The 12468-nt window shown below is 42.9% G+C and overlaps 1 protein-coding gene and 1 long non-coding RNA gene across 2 annotated transcripts in view; one reads left to right on the forward strand and one right to left on the reverse strand.

Annotated features, from left to right (window-relative positions):
- The window catches only part of LOC124217528 (dual specificity protein phosphatase 10), a 112853-nt gene that overhangs the window by 4252 nt on the left and 96133 nt on the right, over window positions 1-12468 (reverse strand). Inside the window, exon 6 of the mRNA XM_046623298.2 lies at window positions 2135-2527. Coding sequence (XP_046479254.1) covers window positions 2135-2527 — 393 coding nt within the window. The remainder of the gene's footprint in view (window positions 1-2134; window positions 2528-12468) is intronic.
- Window positions 3580-12468, forward strand: part of LOC124217530 (uncharacterized) — a 104284-nt gene continuing 95395 nt past the window's right edge. The window contains exon 1 of the long non-coding RNA XR_006882837.2: window positions 3580-3811. This is a non-coding gene — a long non-coding RNA (uncharacterized lncRNA). The remainder of the gene's footprint in view (window positions 3812-12468) is intronic.

Here is a 12468-nt window from a genome sequence, read left to right on the forward strand (position 1 = left end):
CTATAACGCGTATTATGCGCGACGCACATGTCGGATACTTGCCTAAGACACTTTTAGCTCGCGTACAACGGGGGCCATTTAATTTATTTCGGTTCTTTTTTCTTTCTTTCCTTCTTTCTATCTCCCTTGACAATTCCTGGCCAATTCTGCACGTTTGACGACGAACTTACGTTGCCAATTTTTGTTCTGTTTACTTTAACTTGAACACAACAAGAATCGAATAACAGTAATAACAGAGACAAAACTAATACCGAGATATTCAATACGAAGTACAAATTAAACATTAATAATTTGCACCCAGATTGTCGGAAAAATAAAATCAATCATGACGGTATCGTCCAAGATCGGGGAAAAGCAAAAATTCTGATCACGAACGAAGAAAGCAGGTCAACGGTCGTAAAAATGACGATCTAAAATCCATTCTCATTTTCGAAACGCCGTATCTCAACGGACTTGCGATGCTCGTGTCCGTGCTCCACGTGCTCTGCTCGTTGTAGCGAGAGAGGCGGCGGCTAGGCCACCGGAAGTGGGGTGTAACCACCCGTTTCCGGCGAACCATTCACCGTGCGATGGACAGAACGAGAGGAGCCTGAACGACGAAGGGCGCGAAAGAGCGTTCAAGCGCGCATATGTACACATGCATGCGTGTATACATATTCCATCTCTCTCTTTCTCCGTTCCCCGTTTCTCGGGCCATTCACGAAAGAGTGACTCACCGGGCCAGTTCTCTCCCGGAGCCCGCGCCTGTTTTTAAAAGCGTGACACGCGTGAGTGTGTGCGCCGCAGGCTTTCGGGCTGCTGCACCGCGTGTGGTGCAAGCTACGGAGGCAAGGGCTGCGCGGAAACGAGGGATCAAAACGCGCAACTGGTGGCGGTCTGCCCGGTGCAAGAGATACCCTGTCCCACCCCATTCTCTGCACGTGTATGCATGCATGTTTGTAAGTGCGACGGCAACACCCGGCGGGTCAAGTAAGAGGACCGCCCCTCAAAACCGTTGTAACAATTTTTTTCTTCAAAGTTTTTATATCGTTCGTATAATTCTTTTATTGTTAGCGGGTAAATTGTTATTTGCCAAAAGGGAGGAAAAAGGTTTCGTAGCACGTTCGCAACTTTCTTGGAATCGTTACTGCAGTAATTCTTCGAATTTATAGATATTTCTTTTTTTTCTTCCTTTCGTTCTATTAATTTTACTTCGTCACGTTGTCAGGAAATAATTACTCTCTTGTTTCATACTATGTTTTAGTATATATGTATTATATATAATACCGATCTTTGCATACCGAAATGATTTTTTTTTCAAGCTGAATAACAACGTTCTTTAAAAAAATGACAAATGAAATACTCTGACACCATGTATCAGAGGCACGCCAATCAACCCGCATATTTCTCAAGATAAAAATTGACTCATCCAAGTTTTCTGATGACTATTCCAGTGATATTGTACCATTCCCGAGAACAGGATCGACAAGATTCCCGAATGTAAATTGTTTTTTCATCATCGCCGCATCATGCTTGCGCAGAGTACAATCTCAATGACTCAGATATACTTCTGGCAAATACTTGGATGAAAATTGGTTTTTACACAAGATTTCGTCAAAGTGTTTGCAATGGAAACTATCTAACCATTTTAACCACGTGTCTTCCCCATTTGGTGAATCCGTAACTCAGTCTATGAGGTATTTGAATCGTTCGAATGAGATATACATTATACATACATAATATGTATGTCAGAAATACGGCTGCCAAATAGTAAATAATAACGAAATCTACAACGTGGGAAATGTATTGGTATATCAACTTCGAATTTAAACTTGTGACAGAAGTTCCCATCTTTCCCATAGAATGTATATACAAAAGAAAAAAAAAACAATGATTTATCTGTTAGATTTTCAATTCATTTGATATTTTACTGTAGTAAAGATCATTACTACATACATCCATTACCGGCATCAAATTTGCAACGAATAAGAAATCAAATAATCTATCCACGTTCGATATTCAACGACGCAAAGAGGAATCCAGTGTTTTTCACTCGGTTTTTCACCAGGACTCGTAGAACTCGTAGTACCTAGCACTTCTGGGACAATGCTAATCACCCGAGTTGGCAATAGGTTCGCAAAGAGATGAAACTCACCAATGAAGTCGAAGGCCTCCTCGAAGTACTGTTTGAGGTTTTGGTGGCCAGAATCGGAGGCGGGTATTTGGCGGTAGGTAATCCCGCGTTCTTCGTGGTATCCAGGAAGCTGGGAGGTGACGTTGAGAACGCGGGTAGCCCCGAGGGCTCTGAGGAGCTGGAGGTCGGCCGCGTCGCGGCCGTTGCCGAGGTAGAGGAACGGCAACACCCTCGACGCGGGGTGGTTGTCTATGTCGGCGGGTTGCGGCGTCGGCGGTCCACCCAGCATCGGGCATCCCGGTCCGGGACTCGGACATCCGCTAACGGTCGAAGATCCGGCGGCGGAACCGCTTGGCGGAAGTAGCGTGTCTTCGCAGAGCTCTCTGTGCCGTCTGTGAAATTCTTTGTGACCACCTGCAACAGTAATCGAAACGACGTTTCCATCAGTCGGGGTTTCGAGTTACGCTGCTGTATACACTCGTAACAATAAAAAAAAATATACATATATATATATAATTAACAAATTTCGGAATAATTATTGCGATGTTCTATTAATAATGAATTTGAAATCGAAATCAGACAAATTTCAAGTTTACTCAAGATTCCAATTTGTATGTACCACCTTTTGGAATCATTTTCACAATCGCTCCTAAATTTTCGTTCATAACTATCGAAAGTAACGAAAAGATAATCGAATGAAAACGTTGCAGTCTGCGACGAGACAGGACACGAGGTAGTTACATGTATGAATGAAAAAAAGGTTCGTTAATGCGTAATGCGTATATATATATTACATTATACATATATGGGGTTGGCGGAGGAAAGATAACGTGCCAATTAGGTAACTGACACTAGTTGGAAGAATTCTTCATTGTGAATTCCCATTCCACGGTGATTCACGTATAAATACACGTTATATTGTACGCATGCTGCACACTGCGTCTATACATAGAGTGATTACGCTCTGCGGGATTAATTAGTAAACTCATCGGCATGCGCGAATCGCCATGCCGCAGAGCGAGTTTCGCTTTCGCGTATTCGTTACATATACAAACGTGTATATATATTTTATATATATATATACATATATGTTATTTAATATGTATTATATATCTTTATACATGTGTAACGTGTGCGTCCATCTACAACAATTTGACATATAAGTTCTAGCTATTATTGCCGCCGGTAGATATGCATTCACAGGCGCTGGCGCACGGCAGTTGCATTGATAAACACATCGTGCTCAACCGACATGACGGCGAACCGTATATGAAAACGATCGTTAAATAACAGGCGAGCATGCATATCCGTCGATGTGTCTAGCTACAACTTAATTCCCGTTCATCAACAAAACGGTTCCTTCCTGTCTTCCTACAGCTACGGAGAAAAAAACAAACGAAGATGAAAAACAAAAGAAGAAAAACAAGAGAATCGCGAGGCTGGTGCTAGCCGGTACCTGGGCCGCCATACTGGATTTTGACGCTGAAGTACGAGGATCTCCGTGAAATGTTAAAGCAAGCCGATACCTCCAAGATTTCTTCGAATTCCACGGTTCTAGAAGGATCCTACGGTTACCACACAATTCGATTCGACTCGACTCAGGATGCAACGATGCGCATAGCCGCCGATCGTGAAACTCGCGTCGAAGTACAAGCCTCCGTTGGGATTGTGGTTAAGAAATTTTCACAAAACTCCGGGGTAAGTTTGACGATCACAAATTTGATGTTAGAAAATTGTCAAGTTTTCGTAAGGTGATTTCGAGGCTGCTTCGATATCCTAAAATCTTGGAAATTTAAAACATGGTACGAGATTATGCCCGAGTATTGACCGTGAAAACGAAGCTGAAATAACAACAACGGTGTGTAAGGATGTAGGAATAAGACGAACGGCACGAACAAGTGGATAAATAAATAAGAGAATAAATGTGGGCTAAATGCGTCTCCTATCCTGACCTGCAGCCCGTAACAGCAAGGCCTGGCCTGGGCCGGCGATGAGTCACTTGCCGTTGCGACTCCCTCCACAAAACCGAGCCAATCCGGCTCTACACGCCATCGGCCAACTTCGCCTCTATATACACCGCGTGTCTCACTTTTTCGTCACCGAATACCTGCGCATGAGAATTGAGAAAGGGGACTCGGAAGCAGTAAATACGGGGGGCGGGGGTTCGAACAACCCGTTGCCACGTCGCCGTCGAGAACAAGATGAAAAAGAAAACGAAGGGCATGCCGGGTAAACAAACAAACGCGTTAGCTGGCGTGTGTTTGAAATAATCCGAGACACGCGGGGACACCTTCAAGTAACATTCGCGACAACGTTTGCGTGAAACATTTTGGTTTTACCGCGAAAATTTCTCACCCGATCTCAATTCACGAGGAATCAGGAGCGTCGGCCTCCTTCTGGCGGTGTGCAACGCGCTGTCCGAAACGGCACGTTTCATTGAAGAATTGTTATACGGTGGCATCGCGTTACCGACTCGCGCACTGCATGATGAGAAAAAATAGTAACAGGCGGGAAATGGACGAGGCGCCGATTAATGTTAGACACTGGTAAGTAAAGCACACACGGTATCGCCGCGACTAATTATCAGATAGTTTCCCTGTCTTCGTTCTTCACACGAGACTTCCGAAGTGGAAGAATGACAAAAGTACAACCCGTCGCGTGTAGTAAACAGACTATTAGGTGTTTTATCGAATCATAGAAGGCAAAGGAGGACTCCGGGGCGATATTTAAAACGTCTTCGGTCGACTCATCGGCGGTCGGTCAACAGTCCTCGGTATCTTAAACGGAACGCGTGCGACTCACTGATTCTGACTCATCGCGACATCGTCGTAGAGTTTGCTATTACGCCACTGTTTTCATTCCCTCGTTGAGCACGGTGAATCGAACGAGCCTGACTCGAGATTCGAAACGGTCCGATCACAGGTGCGAACGAGCGCGCCTTTCGCGTCCGAAAGAGAAACTCTCTGCCTCTCTCTGTCTCGAAAAGTTTTCGCCAACTAGATTTCACAAATACAGGATAAACATACCCCAAGACCCGATGTTATCCAACGGAACAAGGCGGAGCACCAGGCAAGGCGCTTCTTTCTTAATCCTCATCTCGGTGCCCGTTCGTACGAAAATCTCCTTGGAACGAACTTGCTTAACGGTAGAGAATCGTTGAGTCAATACAGTCCCAACCCAACACTCGGAATGTTCCTCAGCTGAACGACATGGATATATCTCGTTTCCACCACTAGTTTTACTCCTTTTATATGCTCGACAACGATATTAAAACTATCGCGTCGATAACAACAAATATCTCGCTGATCGGCGCGAATTATCTGCTCCGTTAATCAACACCACATCAAAACAACACTGTGACAATGAGTCTCGAGGAAAAATAAACACGAAAGTTGTCTCGGTCCGTCCTCTGAGCCCGAACGTCAGTCGGACTCGATTAGATTTATACTGGCAAAGTGTTCACAGTGTTCTGCGCTCTCGGTGCCGCTCGCTCACCGAACGGGAGGTTGTGACTCGGTCGGGCCAAAGCGTTCCCTCTCTCTCTCTCTCTCTTTCTCTCTCTCTCTCTTTTCTTCTCTCTCTTTCTCTCTCTCTCCGCGTGTACGTCGGCCGCGCGATGAGTCACGTAGTCGAGACGCGATTGGCTGGGCGGTCCGTGACGTCACGAGGCACCGTTCACACGCGCAAAACCGCACGACGCCCGGACTTCACAGCGGCTCTTCCCTGCAAGTTCCTCTACTCTGCACGCTACGCGTTCCGTATGCGCGTATTTACGTCGACCGACGCGTGTGCGTGTTGCGTGTAGTCGCCGAATGTCCGCCGCTACGTGGGTCCAGCGAATTAGGTATGTATACGACTGTTTGCGTGCCTGTGAGAGAAGAGGAGGAAAAGTGACCCTCTGCCCCACCTCCAACCGGCGTTGTATTTTCAAACGTACCTACGCGAAACGACCTTGTTGTGAAACCAGTCGTTTGGTAAACATTAAGGAGGCGCCCTGGTCCGTTTCCACGTTGACGGGTATATCTCCGAATATCGAAGTTTACGTATTTCAAACGCGAAAGGAAAACTCACAGTCCCGTTCTATACGAAGTTTTGAACGGAAACGGTCTGATAAATTTTCATAAATCGTAATAGATTTGTCTAGGGCACCCCCTTGAGACGCTCCACGTTTTTTCCGTTATCGTAACGTAGACTGCGTCACGCTCTTCGAATTTGTACTTTGCCTCATTTGCTGTTATTTTATTCCCATTTTCAGTATTCGCGCGTGCACTCGGTCTGATTGTGAATCACGCAGCGGCATTGCGCATTCCGCATCGCGCGAACGCGTTCGTACTTGGCGCGATTTTAGGATCGCTCTGTTGGACACGCTGAACGGTCTTCTCGAGTTATTCTCCGTAGAGGACTTCGGCGTTACACATGCGTACGAAATGGTATACAATGCATGCCTATGCGGAGGGTAGTTTTAAGTTTCTTCAACGGAACACGCAGCTGCTAACGAGGCCGTATACAACATAGTTTCTTTTGAGGCAATGCGTGATGTACTTTACTGAACGAAGCGTAGGTATAACGTGCATACGCGGAAGCCTCGGTATCCATTTCGATTGTTCATTGTTCGCTTTGAATGGTATTTTAAATCGATTATATCAGGCTTATCCCCTACTAACAAACCATTTATAAAACGTATCCGAGAAGTTACAATCTTCGGGTAATTTATTTAACTATCGTTCACCGTACGAAAATAACGTTGCTTCGATATCTGAAACAGCGGTACAGGCTTCGGTCAAAATATTAACGTACAAGTACGCTAAGTACAGGTAAATAATCAAAAATAATGCGATAAGTGGTATGAAATTTTACAAGATCTCTGTGTCCGCTTCCAATTTTATTCAATTCGCGTCTGCACGCTTTTGCCGAATGAATAAATATCGCGTACCTTCCGGCCAGAGCTGCAATCTGCAAGCTAACGATAGATTGAGATATTCGAACTGGTCGGTTTTTGTCGAATTAAGTTAACAACCATCCTGTTTCGTCGATTCTCTTTTATTGTTAGTCCCTGATTATTATTATTTCTTTTTCACGTTCTCTGGATTGAAACTGGTTTCCTAGAATTCAAGTTATTCCTAGTCGACGACAAAGTTGATTAGTTAATTTCAATAAACTCAACTATTCGGCGTGAGTATCATTCATACGAATGAATAAGATTTCAACTATTTAAATCGAATAAACGATTTATTTGAAACTACTCTAGAACTTGGAGTATTGGGTATCATATAAATGATCCTACATCTCCGCATTCACTTATTACGTACGTTATTCTTTAAAAAAGTGAACTTTATACTGCGACGGATGATTTATACGAAACTTTTATAAGGATAAAACAGATTCGTGAATTTGATTTCTCTGCAACGTGGTTGAATCAATCGAATCTCCTGCACTTTGGATCATGAATCATATACTTATATAAGCGCATTATCGCAAGGTCCTTAAGGTCTATGTAATATTGCATCTGTGCTTGGGACTGGAAAGCATTCAATGCGTCAGGAAACATCGTCTGTTGGTAGAGGAAGAAAATCGCACGTACGGTGATACAAGAATAAAGGAAAAAGAAATAAAAATGGACCGTTGAACATGTAAACAGCGATCCGATGACCAAGCACACGATAATTTTTTTACGCGATACGTTAAACGTTGTCTTACAGTCCTTACAGCGACAACAAAGAATTTGCATAAAATTTTACCCGCGATGGGCGAATGAGATGAAATTTCGTAGAACAGCATTTGCGCACGGATATTGTTGTAGGTACGCACAAATGACGTCACAGGTTCCATTTCATCAGCACGCCACGTATCATTAGCATAAAATGCGCGTTTACACAGATACATTATACACAACACGCATAGGTATATAACATTGAACGCACATAGTTGTGGTTACGAGAAATGTGAATGCGGATGTAAGGTGTCCGTACACCCGGCTCTGTTCGTCGATGCGATTATGAATTATGACGTCGGGCTTTTCTTGTTCAGCAAATCACCCAACAATCAAATATCCACGTGTGTGGGTTACATCAATTTTACAAGCTCATACATCACAAAGGCCACACTCTCAGCCTGCGTTCCATGATGCGTGGTGTTAGGTACAACATTTGTTCAAAGTTCACGGGAGACTGCCAGCTAATGGTTATAGTCATATTACTTATTGTTGTAAATACGCCAACTGGTTTGGCGGTAATCCCCCACGTCTATCTTACACCTGCACGGATCTATCGTCTACACATGTGTAACAATCACATTCTGCGCGGGAATGCCCGAGTCCCATACGCAGCTGTTTTTTACCTGTGACTTGGTGCGTTCGAAAAGGGTGGCTCAGCATTGACGGGCTGAGAAATTGCAGGAACGAATGAGTAACGAATTCGGAAAAAAATTAGCGCCATGGTATGACTTCATGTCTGATGCGCGTGTGAACTACGCGTTACTCTCGTTCGCATTCTCAAAGCTCTGACGACGACGAGATTCATCGTCGTGCGTACAGTGCGTGTCCCGACATGACGTATCAAAAACAAACCTCAACATTTTCTTGGACGAGTGTCGTTTTTCTTTACGCGTGTAAGCTCTGGTTCCAGCCTTGCGTTAAAGCGGAATAAACTGATACACAGATTTACTAATTAGTTCCTACTTTTACGGGAATTGATCCATAAATATGACGTTACGAGTACCGATCGTATCTATGAATGACTGTAACACACTCGGAGACGCAATTTGTTCGATTGAATGTCGTCGGTTCTTGAGAGAAAATAAAAATCTGTCATCATCTTTTCTATGTCAATACACGGACAAACATATCAATGATAATTATTTCTAAGAAAACACTGTCTTCTGAATAGCGAGTTATAAATTGCTTTGTAAGCCACTGTATACGCTTTGTTCAAAACAAAGCCTTGTACGCGTATGTTGTACAAAAAAACTCCTAGATGCTGTCTACTTGTTTATTGTTTTTGCAGATGTTGAGATAGTCGAGAAAAACTCTACATCTTCAATGATCGTGCGCGCAAGCTTCCTCTGTCAGTTAACATTATCATCTTCCGAAAAGTTCGCGGATCAATTGAACTCTGGATAAAATTTCCATTTACAAGCATATATGTACTTACGCAAGTCGATCTGGACTGTGATTTATGAATTCAGGAGAAGCGGTGAAAAATTGGCACTGTTTGCGAGCCCGAACAAAAAGTAATTTGACGAAGCTGAATGCTTTTGAAATATCATTCCGTAACGAGTGAAAAAAAATCTATTTCTTATTTGCCTCTTCCCAGAACTGAGACGTTAACATTCGCATGAAGAATCACATAAATCGTGGACAGTACTTTTACAGATAGTGCGAAGTCGGCACATATTTTACAACATACGCAAAGAGGATTTTTTTAATAAATAATACAGGCGTCGCGGATAGGATGAGGCGTGTTTCTTCTTCACAGTACGATAAAATCTTCCGCGAGTATCTGTTCACGTCTAACAACATACGTCCAACTATACACATACCGTAATTGTCAATTTTACTCTCGATTTGGAACAACAATAATGACGTTATAGTAGATATAAGTGTGTTATTAGTCCGTCATACTTGTTAAAACTTGTGGAATTTCGGTGAGCAATCGATTCCTGGATACTCTGAATCTGCTGCTTTATACACGCTGGATATATCTCGGTGGCGTCATTGTGGTTGGAACAGGCCTTCTGGCTATGACCTTTTACACAAGTATGCGCCTAATCGGACGATCCGTTCGCAACCTTCTTGCCTATCGCCTAGTTTACCGATTAGTGATTCAACCGGATCTCAGTTATTTTAATTACGAGCTCCGACCAACTCCGATGAACAATAAAACTCTAAATTGTGGTATTTCTACGATAAGCATCGCGTCATAGGAAAATATGTGCGAAGGCACAGTTCGCAATGGAAGTGATGGAATTGCAGTCGTTCAATGACGTCATGCTGTGCTGGCAAACCGGGTGAAACGGGATGCAATAACTGTCACTTTTAGGCCTCGGAAGACAGCACCGGTATTTACCCATTTTTCACTCTAGCCGAACAAAGAAAATATCCCGCACCTAAAACGGCAGGAAGATCTGCTAATTGGGTATTTTCAACGTCTAAGCGTCGTTCTACCCTTTTTTGGCCATTCGTTACATCAATACCAATTTATGAAATATAACGCGATCCAAATCGGTGAATCACATGAGATCGTGTCGATGGAAATTGGTTAATTAGTGTTTTTTTACTAGAATGAAAATAAAAACTGTGTTCTGTTTTCAAATTCAGTTACAAATTGTTTTGTATTTCTTACGGTGTGTTTCAGTCTCTCAAATCACTATTACCGCTTGACAATTTGTTACGTTCAATTTTTACCCGCGTATAATAATGCATAAATTTCCTTATTTTTTACGCTTGTATTGGAATACTAATTGAATTGAAACGTGACGAGAAAAAGCACGTGCACGCGCGCGCGTCGTGAGTTAATTCCAATCCAATATCATTATCACCCTGACACCTGGGTGATTGTTAACGGCAGTTTAAGATGACCACTGCGAAGTGGAATCTGGTTAAGTAATAAAATTACGAGTTGAATCACGAGGACGAGATAATGCGGCGAGTTTATTGCGATGAGAAGTCAGTGAATTAGTGTAAGAGTTTGTCCACGAATTTGCAAGACGTGAAAATGAAGCAGCGGAGCATTGATAACCTTGGAAGAATTTTGCCGTGACTCTAGAATCCGTAGCCACAAAGGCGGCTCATAACGCACGTCATCAGCGCAGGATCGATAATGCGTCATCAACTTGAGGTGTAGACGTGTAATCTAGCCCGAAATAACCACTGCCCTAGTCTCGGCGACGTGTATATATTGTACACTAAACCAGCGTCAGGGTGATTCAGGATTAAAGGTTGATATTTCTAGGGTAGATTCCTCGTGAAAATTCAATGCTAAAGTTATTTTACGCCGACAAGGTGGCATCGATGGTTCTCGAGTTACGGACCTTCGAAGCTGACCAATCGTGACGCTCCGTCGTGACTCATCGCGAGACGAAGGGGCGTGGCCGAAGGGTAACGCAGCTCCGCGATTGGCCGACTGCGAAGCTCCGTATCTCGGAAACTATCGGTACGACGAGTTTTTCGTAAAGGAATTTCCGTCTTGAAATTTCGTCGAGAATCCACCCTCCGAGTTTTTGGGAATGTTACTCGAACCGGTGTACGTATCCTACCCGATACAGATACGGTATCGCATCGATCAACAACAGGGATTATATCTACATTTATATATCGCTCCTTGCTCCGAACAATCGGTGATTCAGCGACTAGACGCCACGTACCTTGTACGCACATATGTGCGTAACATTGCGCCATCGGATCGGAATGAGTCAAGTGACCAGATGCGGATTGTGCACTGATTGTCAGCGACGATTGTGTACCAAAGTTCCCGTCACTGTTTACCTTTTCATCGGGCTATCTCACGTACCTGTCTGGAATACCATCCGTGAATCAAACAACATCACTTATACGGTATATAATATTTTCTGTATACTATATACCGTATATGTGTAATTCGCATGTAATACCTGCGGTACGTTAAACGTTTGTCTAGCCAGGTACGTCGTTGAGACTGACTAATTGCCGCCTTACTGTAGATACGTATTACGCATATAGGTATAATGTACACGTGACGAACATGACTGCGCTTTTATACAATTATTCATCGCGGAACCCGCAAATTAGCTTCAATCATTGCAACGAGTATAGTTAAAATAAGATGCAGTCATCGGAAAAATATATCTCATTTTAGTTGGAGTGTATTCCTTCTTTTTTTTTTACCTTCTTCAACCATATTTGTGCAAATATTTTCTGTTTTTTTTTTTCTTTGATTTTTTTCGATCTGTATGTGCGATATTGACACCAAGTTTTGCACGTTAACTATTGCTATGTAAGTAGAGACGTGTGAAATTGGCAAGTTGTAATATGTAAATGCATGTAAATTCGTTCGAAATGAATCACTTCTTTTACGCGTAACCTTTTGATATTGAATTCTAAAGAAAGAAAGGAAGAAAAAACGCCGTAATGATTTGTTTTAATTTTGTGCCCCTCCACTTTTTAGACTCGTTTGTGGCCCGATAAACACTTATTTTAAATGGATATGTAAAAAGAAGCGGATTAAATCAATCAATTTTAGAAGATGTACTGTTCAATTTGAATATCGTCATGAAGGGGTTAAAAATTTTAGCAGTACAAGGCATTGAGTGAATTTATTTTGTATAATATATATATGTACGAATGGTGAGCAATCGGAATGAATCCACGAATAAAAGTATGC

The sequence above is a fragment of the Neodiprion pinetum genome, chromosome 4, assembly GCF_021155775.2.
Source record: "Neodiprion pinetum isolate iyNeoPine1 chromosome 4, iyNeoPine1.2, whole genome shotgun sequence".
Classification (NCBI taxonomy): domain Eukaryota; kingdom Metazoa; phylum Arthropoda; class Insecta; order Hymenoptera; family Diprionidae; genus Neodiprion; species Neodiprion pinetum.